This window comes from Leucopleurus acutus (genome assembly GCF_964270905.1).
Source record: "Leucopleurus acutus genome assembly, chromosome: 7".
Classification (NCBI taxonomy): domain Eukaryota; kingdom Metazoa; phylum Chordata; class Mammalia; order Artiodactyla; family Delphinidae; genus Leucopleurus; species Leucopleurus acutus.
In genome coordinates, this window is record NC_139150.1 from 418,881 (window position 1) to 430,340 (window position 11,460).

Below are 11,460 nucleotides of genomic sequence, written 5' to 3' on the forward strand. Positions count from 1 at the left end.
ACACAAATTACTTTTAATAAATGTTATTTAACCTAATACATCCAAAATATATATTTCAACATGCAAACAATATTTTTTAAAGTATTAACATGATATTCCATTCTCTCTTTCACACTAAGTCTTGCAAATTCTGCATGTATTCTGCACTTACAGCACATCTCAATTCACACTAACCACATCTGGACTGCTGAAGAGCCACATGTAGCGAGTGGACATCACACTGGAAAGCAGCAGCTCTAGATCTTAAATATCAATGGCAGGAAGTAGAGGACAAAGGAACATATTAAACAACATGGTAAGAATGTCATCAGCGAAATGAAGGTTATGGGAAACTTTGGGACACATAAACCATTATCTTCAAAACTTAATTATGGGCTGGGCTTCCCTGGTGGCGCAGTGGTTGAGAGTCCGCCTGCCGATGCAGGGGACACGGGTTTATGCCCCGGTCCGGGAAGATCCCACATGCCGCGGAGCGGCTGGGCCCGTGAGCCATGGCCGCTGAGCCTGCTTGTCCGGAGCCTGTGCTCCGCAACGTGAGAGGCCACAACAGTGAGAGACCCGCGTACCGCAAAAAAAAAACTTAATTACAGGGACTTCCCTAGTGGCACAGTGGTTAAAAATCCACCTGCCAATGCAGGGGACACAGGTTCGAGCCCTGGCCCGAGAAAATCCCACATGCCGCGGAGCAACCAAGCCCTCGCACAACTACTGAGCCTGCGCTCTAGAGCCTGCGAGCCACAACTACTGAAGCCGGCGCACCTAGAGCCCGTGCTCTGCAACAAGAGAAGCCACAGCAATGAGAAGCCCGTGCACTGCAACGAAGAGTAGCGCCCGCTCGCCGCAACTACAGAAAGCCTGCGGGCAGCAACGAAGATCAAACACAGCCAAAAAAATTAATTAATTAATTTAAAAAACTTAATTGCAGGACTTCCCTGGTGGTCCAGTGCATAAGACTCACCACTCCCAATGCAGGGGGCCCAGGTTCGATCCCTGGTCAGGGAACTAGATCCTGCATGCCTCAACTAAAAAGTCCACATGCCACAACGAAGATCCCTCATGCCACAATTAAGACCTGGTGCAGCCGAATAAATAAATATTTTTTTTAAAAAAACTTAATTGCAAGAGAAAAATAAAGACGTGGAAATCAATATACTGAGAATTAAGAGATACCTATGAAGGGCAATGAATAGACCATATTTTGAAATGAAATGAAAAATCTGAACAGTGACTGAATATTTATTGACTGAAATATCCATATTAACTGAAATACAGATGAAATATATCTAAGAACTGCTTCAAAATATTTGAGGATGGATTGGGGAGTGGCCATGAGGAGACAAACCGTTGACATCGGGGGACAGGAACATGGGGCTCATTCTACCACCACATGTACTTCTGAGTAGTTATGAAAAAGTTCCGCAGTAAAAATTCTGAAATATCTACATATGCATTTGTCTGTATACGCTCAATAATTATAATACCGGTAGCCTGCCAAAAGAAGAATTGAGTGGTTAGAGGACAAAGAGGCAGATGTTTCCCTTTATAATTTTATACTTTTTGAATTCTGAACCATGTAACTAACTCATCTACTCAAGATAAATTTAAACACATATGCCTTGACTCAATCCACCACAGGGCCCAAGCCTACTCAGTGGTCTCCCTGCTTCCATCATCTTTTTAAAATGTGAATCCCTAAAATAATCCCTTGCTGACTGTCTATACTGCTCGGGAGACCATCAACTTGTTACCACAGCGACAACGCCCTCAATGACCCAACCCCACCTGTCCAGCTTCAGCTCGTGTCCCTTCTGACCCATAATTCCACCGTGTACCAAAGGCTTCAGTGTCACAACCCATAACCGAGGAAGCTGGGGCATCTATAAAACAAACACCACGTGGCTACCGAAAATGTTAAAAGACACAGAAGCACGTGAGATGATCCGTGAAAGAAGAGTGCAGACAGCACGCACTCACTGATTACAGCCGATTTTAAGTACGAACGTGCACACTCAGATCAGACACAAACAGATGACAAATATTTGGCATTCTTAGCTTTCTAGGTTTCAATTTTCTAAATTTTCTAAAATGCCTGATTTCTTTTTGAAAGGTACAACTGTACCCTGCACTTCCATTTCACGTCTTATCTCCTTTAGGACCTGGACTAACTTATTTTCCTCAAGCGGCCTTTCCCAACACAAGTCTGCCTGCAGCAATTAGCGCAACAGCACGGGCCTTTTCTTGTTTACTTTGAACTGATTCCATCTCAGTTCCCGCTTGGTAATATTTGCTCTATCACACTCTTTAAATTTTGTGAAATCAGAGACCAATCTCATAAACTTGCATATCCTCTTACACAGTATCTAGAATAGCACCTCATAAAGAGAAGGGGCTCAACAGCGCTCATAGACCGCTTGGAAAGAGCATTTTAAATATACTCTGATCAGAACTTACAAACCTATTAAAAGTGGGATGCAGAAAGCAGTCCAAAAACTTTTCCAAAGTAAAATATCAACTGACAGTGACGTTACGGGGAAAGTGACTTCTGACTTCTTATCTGGGAAGACACCACTTCAAAGGAAATGCCACCTTTGAAGAGTTAAAGGAACCACTTCAGGGACTTCCCTGGTGGTCCACTGGTTAAGACTCTACGCTCCTGATGCAGGGGGCCCGGGTTCAATCCCTAGTCGGGGAACTAGATCCCGCATGCCGCAACTAAAAGAGCCCACATGCTGCAACGAAGATCCCACGTGCTACAACTGAGACCCGGCGCGGCCAAATAAATAAATAAATACTTTTTTTAAAAAAAAGAACCACTTCATCTTTTGTGTTTTAAAATCCAAAACCACTGAAGACGTTTTTGTTTTGTTTTAATAAATGAAAATACTAGAAGTTAAATAAAAGTGGGACAGTAAGTGGGAGAACTTCTCAACTCTGGAACTCATGCCCTTTGTACCACCCTGCGGTAGGCCAAAATAACTGGTCTCCAATCACCATTCCCTGTGTGATTTGCTGAGCAAGCAATGTAAACTGAAACCAAGCTGCCCACCTACCGTAAGATAACGGCATCCATCAAACATGCTAAGTCCCATGAAATAGCAAATAACATAAAGTTCCTAAAGGGAAGAGCCCAAAATATGGTTCCCATAAGCTAAATTATCTTCAAAGACAAACTCAGTAAAATGTGGTCAAACATACAAAACCGTTTTGTGATATGGCAGTACGCGGGGGCTCTAGTCCCCATTGCGGCACGGACCACGTGTGGGATCTCCAACAACTAAGCTACCCACAGATGTCCTTTTGGGCATCAGAGCTGAGGTACGTTTACTGCCCTTGCTAACCTCTGTTATGACTCCAGAACCTTCCCTGGTTATGATCCAGAACCACATACTACATAGTAAGATCTGAGATGGGCAGCCCTTTCCACAGGATAGCTGTGCTTTTAGTGTGGGTGAAAATCTGCTTCTCAAGATTTATAGCAAATGCTTCTGATTTCTGGATGCAGAAAAGACTTTCCACTCCCCTCTCTTATCAAAAGATCAACAAAAGACAAGAACAGGAAAGAGAAACAGGCACTCCACCTAGGAAACATTTCAAACCCCTACACAAAACATGAATAGGAAGACGGAGGCTGGAGGAAACCTCGATCACTCCACAGAGCAGAGAAAGGGGAAACCTAACAAGGTAGTCACTGCTGAGGACCAGGCTGACCGGCCCCCACAGAACCATGGAAAGTCTCTAAAGCCAGAGGTGATGCCTGAAGCTGAAAAGGGATGTGGTGTAAAACTCCAAGTAAGGAATGTTGGACCTTCAGGTCCCCCTCCTGCACACTCAGACAAGCACTATTCTATAGCCACAAGCCACCAGAATATACCACACTTGGGGAGAGCAGCACAAAGAAAGACAGGAGTAGGCACCTCACTGAAAGCAAGGGAATTAGGCAAAGGCTACCCAGTGAACCCTGGGAAGACCCTCTCCTTCCCCCTGCCCTTTAACCTAGCTCCAACATCCATCCCACAAGGCAGAGACTGAAGGCTCCCTTTCCAAGGAAACCGAACCAGAGGACAGTAACATTTGGAGGGGAGCCACTAAAAAAAAAAAAAAAAACATTAGTCATGACCCTCCAGTGAAAGCAACAACAAGTCCCCCAATACACTCAGCTTCCCATTTTTAGCACTTTATTCATAAAGATGAATAAACAGCCAAGGATCACCAGACATTGGAAGAAGGGTTTCCAGCACGAATGAAAGAGACCAAAAGATACAACAGCAAAGAGGAATGCATAGGGAACAGAAAAAGTGAGGGAAACAAAATTTAATTTTTTTTAATTTTTTTAAAATTTAACTGTAATTTTAAAATTTTAACTGAAATTAAGAGATAAGCAAAGATACTGTATACATAAAACAAGAAAAGGAGGCATTAAAAAAGGAACAACAACAAAAAAAAAGGAACAAAGAGGGCTTCCCTGGTGGCGCAGTGGTTGAGAGTCCGCCTGCCGTTGCAGGAGACACGGGTTCATGCCCCGGTCCGGGAAGATCCCACATGCCGCGGAGCGGCTGGGCCCGTGAGCCATGGCCGCTGAGCCTGCGCGTCCGGAGCCTGTGCTCCGCGAGAGGAGAGGCCACAACAGTGAGAGGCCCGCGTACCGCAGGAAAAAAAAAAAAAAAAAGGAACAAAGAACAGTAAAGAACATGAAAATATGAAAGAAGTTAAAAATTCAGTAACAAATTGGAAAATTGTCAAACACACTCCCAAAAAGTAGAACAAAAAGATCAAGCCATGACGAGGAGGAAAGATTTTTAAAAATTAGAATATTCAGTACAGGAAGTCCAACATTCAGATAAAGGAATTGGGGGGCTTCCCTGGTGGCTCAGTGGTTAAGAATCCGCCTGCCAATGCAGGGGACACGGGTTCAAGTCCTGGTCCAGGAAGATCCCACATGCCACAGAGCAACTAAGTCCGTGCACCACAGCTACTGAGCCTGCACTCTACAGCCCGCGAGCCACAACTACTGAAGCCCGTGCGCCTAGAGCCTGTGCTCTGCAACAAGAGAAGCCACCCCAATGAGAAGCCCACGCACCGCAATGAAGAGTAGCCCCCGCTCACCTCAATTAGAGAAAGCCCGCGCACAGCAATGAAGACCCAACACAGCCAAAAAATAAATAAATAAAATAAGTTTATTCAAAACAAAAAACAAATGAAGGAATTGGAAAAAGAGAACACAGAGAAAATAACAAAGAATAAACTATCTCAAATACATAATACAAAACCTCCCTATAAATAAAATGACATCAATCCCCAGATTTCAGGGCTACTTAGTACCCTGTATGATAAATGAAAAAAGGCTACAGCTAAGGCCTATCATGAAAATTAGGAAAATCAAGGATGCAAAGATCCTAAAAGTTTGATGTGGGAATAATGCTTACGAAGGATTAAGAATCCAACTGGGGAATTCCCTGGCGGTCCAGTGGTTAGGACTCCGCACTCTCACTGCCGAGGGCCCGGGTTCAATTCCTGATTGGGGAACTAAAATCCCACAAGCCACGCGGTGTGGCCCAAAAAAAAAAAAAAATCAAACTGGACTTCAACAGCAACAACAAATACTAGAAGATACTGGATCAATAACTTCCAAATTACTTGCAACCTGGAATGCCAAGCCCAGCCAAACTTATGCTTTAAGTGCGGTGGTAAAATAAAAACATTTTCAGACATGCACGTTCTAAAAGTCTGCCTCCCAACAAACTACTGGGAAGCTACTGGAGACCGAGTTCCACCACCATGAGTGAATGAACACACAGAGGGGAGCATTAGAGGCAGAGAAGGGGCCAGAATCTCCAGGATGGGAACGTGCACAGGCCCAGAAAACAAGCATCCCGCCTGGGCTGGGATGCCTGAGGAGCACTGTGGAACCGGCGGGTGAGCTGACAGGGCTGAGTGGTAAAAACTTAAATTGAGAAACATTTTACAGAATGAAAGGTGCGGGAACATTATTCCGAGGTTCAAGGGGAATCAGGCCAATGAAAAATAAAGCAATTACTAACTCAAGGGAAGTAAAAAAGTCTGCCCAAGAAAAGAAATCCAGTTGTGGTTTACCATCCAGCTCAGCATGGCACAAAAATGACCTGAACAGACTGACAAAGATTCTGATATAGATTTAACCACAACTGTGAGTTACCTAAATGAGAGACAGAGTATGAGAGAACTGAAATCGTCATCTACCATTAGTGGAAGCCAACAGATAACGCCTCAAATTGGTGAATGAAGGCATGACAACACAAGCGTGTTATTTAAAACGTGAGGCAAAGGCTAAGAGTGGATGCTCCCTCTCTTGAAAAGCAGGAGAGGATGGCAGCCTCTTTACTGCCTTTTAGCACTATTTGACTTTCTAAACTCTGTGCATGTGCATGCATTATTTTAAGAAACACAAAACAAGGTTAAAGAAAGAGACACGTAGTAGCCACCCTGCTAGAAAAGCACAGAATTTGCCTGGGAAGGCCCTCCTGCTGAAAGGTAACGTCTTGCTGGGTCAAAAGCCTTAGGTGACCCTGAACATACTTTAAACCCCAGGAGCCCCCACTTACTAATCCACAAAACAGGGGATGCATTTCATCACCTCAGCAGTTCTTTTCAGTGTGAAAAAGTGGTGACCTCTTTCTAGGTCAAGGAAAAGAAGAAAAAGTAAATATACAGTCAGATAAATTTCAAGTGTCCACTTTCTGGTTTAATCATCTGGCAACTGGGAAACCCTGACCCAGGAACCATTTCGCCGATTTAGTGGCAACAGATGACCTCATGCCTACCCACTGTCCAGGAGGCCCCTCACCTAACGTGCACCTCCATAATAAACACTTAGGATCACGAATCTAAGCCCAGAGTTTTCATTAGCTTAAAGTGACAGCCACAGACACAGCTCAACAGTCTCTGGAGGCAGACCACCTGCATCCATCTTCTCCACCACAAGCTCCGTAACCTGGGGCCACACTGTGCCTGTTTTCCTCCAGTGCAAATGGGGATATAACAGTACCCACCTCAAAAGATCGCTGTCAGGCTTTAATGAGTGAATTCACGCAGCTAAGGCAGGGCTGGACACAGGTAAGGGCTTAGTAAACAGAAGCTGTCATTGCTGTTGTCTCAGTCAAGCCCTCTATTCAAGGCTGCCTGTGGAATCAGAGACATCTGGGACGATTTGTTCATCAATTATTAATTAAAAGCCTACTATGTGCCAGACACCAAACAACTGCTAATCCTGTAACTGGCTAGGCCAAGTCATTCAATCGCTTCCAAGCCTTGTTTCCCGCATCTGCTAAATAGAAAATAACAGTACCTGCTGCACAGAACAGAGAAAGCTAAAGGAGAGGACTTACCTAAAGGGCTTGCAGTGCCCGGGACCCGGAAGTTGCTCAATAAACGATATCATAATCACTACACATCTTCTCTCCTACAAGTGACTTGGGGTTATCTAATTCACCTTTTCTGTTTTTCTAAACCTAATACACTCCTTGAGTGTTGAAGGTGTTAATAAACAGTCCTTGCGTTGAATTCAGGAACTTCCCTGCACCTCCCCAGTTTACTTACATCCACACCCCCCAAAACTGCAAGAGAAAATTAAAGAAATGTTAAAAGATTGTGCATTACCTGGATAAAAATATACTACGTCTACACACCAGGTTATTGCAAAAGGGCCTTATCACACACCTTAGCTTTCTGATCTTCAGAAGTCCCCGCAGTTACTACACATGGAGCAATTTCACAGAGAAACTGCTAGAGCATCACTTTTTTCCAAACTGGTCCCTCGTGTCAGCCCGGAGAGCGCACTGTTTCTGCACTTCCCCGGGCACACCGCCTCCCGCCTGCTTTTCCCTTCTGCGGGAAGCTAGTGGCCCATCTCGCAAGAGTTTGCTTTCTCTGCTGCTACAAGCAAGGGAAAAACTATCCTTGAGGACGAGCAAAGGGGAGGCCAGGAACATTAACAAAAGCATGGGAACTTTTTACATGCAAAGCCCGCGTGAGCGGTTTGCCTGGAAATCAACCGAAGTCGTGCATTCCTGCTCCTGACAGCCACCGGGGCCGGCAGCATTGTCCGGGGAGAAGCGCGCCGGCCCGGCCAACTTTTCCTTCAAGACCGAGCCATCCTCTTCGGAACAAAGTGAAAGGTCAGCGGGCGCAAGAGCGGCGCCGGGAGCGCACAGCCTCGCCTCGCTCGCGCCGCCAACTTGGCCGGCTCGCCCCACTTTCCCTTTTGTCCTCCGCCCCTTCCGCGGGGCTCCCGGCCGCGGCCTGGGGGCGGGGGGCGGGGGGCGCCGGCGGGGCGGGCGTGCGGGCGGGGCGGGCGGCGGCTCTCCTCGCCCGCGCCCCCGCCTCGCCCGCGCCTCGCCGGCGCCCTCACCTCGCCCGCCAGCCCGCACAAAGCGCGCCCCGCGCAGCGCGGCCCGGACGCCCGGCCACCTCGGCCCGGCCTCGGCCTGAAGCGCGGCGGCGGCGGCGAGGAGGCGCCGGCCAGCCCGCACCCCGCCCGCTCGCGCCCCCGCCCGCGCGCCCGCCCCGCCCGGCCCGCCGGCCCGCGCCCGCCCCCGCCCCCACGCCCGCGCCCGTGCCCGCGCCCGCCGCCGGCCCGCTCCTCACCTCAGCATCGGCGGCGGCCATGGCCCGGGCCCGCAGCGTGGCCCCGCCCCTCCCGCGCGCCATCGCCCCGCCCGCGCCTCGCGGCCCAGGGCGGGGCGGGGCCGGTCGCGCGCGTCTGCGCCTGCGCCCGCCCCCGCGCCTGCGCGCTGCAGCCCGAGAGCGGCGTCCGCGGCGCGGGCCTGCCCCGGCCGGAACCGGAGCGCGACGGCCGGCCGCGGGGGTGGAGCCCGGCGCAGCGGGCTTCCGGGGTCGGCGCGGCGCCGGACGTCGTCCTCCCGTAGTCCTCCAGTTTGCACTATGTTCTCTCATTCTGCGTAGGCACTGTAGCGGGCCGGCCGGGGTGGGGAAGGACCCCTGACCTCTAACCCCGGACACACATCGATTCCGTCTGCCTTCACAGAAGGCGGACTTGGACTTGCGTCCTAGGGCGGTGCCCGGGTGGGGCTTGTGCCCGGTTGGGAGGGGTGCCCCGGTTGGGGCTGCATCCGGTTAGAGAGAATGGCCCAGCTCGGGGGTGGGGGTGCTTCGGTTATGAGGTGTGCCTGGCGGGGGGCGATGTCTTGACTGAGAAAGCTGCCCTGAGGCGGGAGGGGGGATGTCCCTTTGGGGAGGATTGCCTGCGTTGGCGGTGCTCCAGTTGGGGGAGGTGCCCCAGTTAGAGGGACTGCCCCAACGCTGGGGTGCTCGGCTGGGAGCATGTCCGGACTGTCGGGGAGGATGCCCTGATTAGGGAAGGTGCCCCGCTAGGAGGCTGTGCCCTGGCTGGGGACAGTGTCCTGGTTGGGAAGTGTGGGTAGGGTGGGGAATGTCCAAGACGGAGGATTGTCCCTGTTGGGGGCGGGGGGAGGGGCGCTCTGGTTAGGGAAGATGCCAGGCTTGCCGGGGGTGGTGTGCTCCAGTTAGGAGGTGGCCCCAGTTGGGCAGCCTCTCGGGTCACCCCAGCCTTCTGCAAGCCCCCCAGTTATGCACAGGGCGAGACCTTTCCTGCATATCAAGCAGCCTTCACTGAACAGCCCACGTAGACTGGTTTAGGCCACCCACTCCCCATAGCCAGATGTGTTTCTGCCATCCCCTGGGAGTTGAGAAAAGCAGCATAGACTGAAATTGGGGTTCTCTGGCCAGTCTTCACAACAGGAACTGGGGAGGCCCTGAGTCAAAGGGTAATCTGGGCCTCACTCCTGTGAGGGTTCAATCTCGTGGAACATGAGACTCCAGGAAAATTCCACTAAGTGCACTGACGGTGCACTCAGCTGCAGAGGAGGCAGTGGACGATCCTAAGTACCAAGGAAGACTTCCCAGGTTTGGGGGGACAGCCTGAGTCAGCTCCTGACAGGCCAGGAACCCCAAGCTCTGTCTGGAGCCTCAGGACGGGAGGCTCAGGAGCGGTCTTGCTTAACAGCCTGCACAGCTCCACCAGCTTTCACCCGCACCTACTTCTCTGGCACCAGCCTTTCTCTCTCCACTCTTGCCTTGGGCCCTAGTTTGCCCCTACTCTGAAACACTTATATCTCAGGTATCTGTGTGGCTCACTTCTTGACAATCCTTGGGTCTTAAATACCACCTTTTCAGGGAAATGTCTGCTTGCCCCTATTTAAAAACAATACTGCACCCCAAAACTTCCTTGCTTTCTTTTACTCCATAGCATTCCGTTGCCATATTGCCTGTCAGCCCCACTAAGTCCAAAAGGTAAGGGATTTTTGTTTTGTGTGCCCTAGTACCTGGAACAACGTTTGGCATGCAGGAGACAAAATATTTGTTGAAGGAATAGATGAGTTAAGATGTGAAAAAAAGTCCTTCATTAGGCAAAGACCGACTGTAAATGAATGTGTCAGAAGTAGGTGATGTTCCCATTCTGCACCATCAGCCCGACCCACCCTATGCTGGTATTGTCGCCGACCAATGATGTTAGGTGCTCTTCTCGGCACATGATGTGTTACGTGTTGACTCAGTGACCGTCAGGTCAGTCCTGGGAGGTGGACGTCGTTTTCATCCACATTCTGTAAGTAAGCAAACCAAAGCAGGGGTGTGCCTTCAAGGCCACACACTGTCGGGAGGCAGAGATGGGATTTGAAACAGGCAGAGTCTCAACTATGAGGCTACAGCTTCTAGTAGATGTTTCACAGGTTATCCTTCTTGTGGCATGCTTTGTGTTTTTGTCCAATATTCATCCTCTCCTTGTCCCACAAATAGTAAAGTTTTAGGGTACATGGCTGCCTGTACAGTTCCAACTGTAAAGGGTGGCCAGTGGGATGTGTGCAAAAGTGATACTATTTACTTCTCAGCGTGAGAAGCAGCATCCCTCAGAGCCAGACGTGGCAGTGGTGACGGCAGGGGCAGGAGACTTGAGGCCAAGGGTAAAGGAACTGGGGAAGCCTGCTCCCTCCCCCCGACCGGATTTCGTCTGGCACACGAAGTCTAAACTGCGTAGCCTGGAGTGGTGGGTGCCAGACGGCTAGCCCAAGATGTATGCTAACAAAATGGAACAGCGGTGGTCTTCTTCCCCTGTCACAAGGCCACTTAAGTTGATGCTGAGGCTCCAAACACGCAAGCCCGCCTCCGAGGGCAAATCCTGAAGCCGAACCGGGAGGCCAAGCGCCTGGCCCGGGCCTGGTTAACCGCCACGGACGATTCCCAAAGCTGGTTCTGCTCCCTGCCCGGATCGCTCCCCCGCCCCCCCCACCTTCCGGTCCAAGACGCCCGGAAGGAGGAGGGACCCAGAGCGGAAGGGGGTGGGGTGGGTGGGGGGAAAACGACGGCAAGGGGCGGGGCCGAGGAGAGGGGCGTGCCCCGCAGGGAAAGGCGGGGCTGAAAGGGGCGTGCCCCGAAGAGGGCGTGTCGTGC

At 50.2% G+C, this 11,460-nt stretch overlaps 1 protein-coding gene across 5 annotated transcripts in view; it reads right to left on the reverse strand.

Moving 5' to 3' along the window:
- EHMT1 (euchromatic histone lysine methyltransferase 1) overlaps positions 1–8,682 on the reverse strand; it is a gene marked incomplete at its 5' end in the record, with an annotated part of 146,601 nt that extends 137,919 nt beyond the window's left edge. For 3 of the 5 annotated variants that reach the window (XM_082842891.1, XM_082842889.1, XM_082842893.1), the window contains one exon: positions 8,620–8,682. In XM_082842891.1, the coding sequence (XP_082699017.1) occupies positions 8,620–8,682 (63 nt within the window). The remainder of the gene's footprint in view (positions 1–8,619) is intronic. The other 2 variants (XM_082842892.1, XM_082842890.1) reach the window with 2 other exon arrangements.
- Between the last annotated feature and the right edge of the window lie 2,778 nt (positions 8,683–11,460).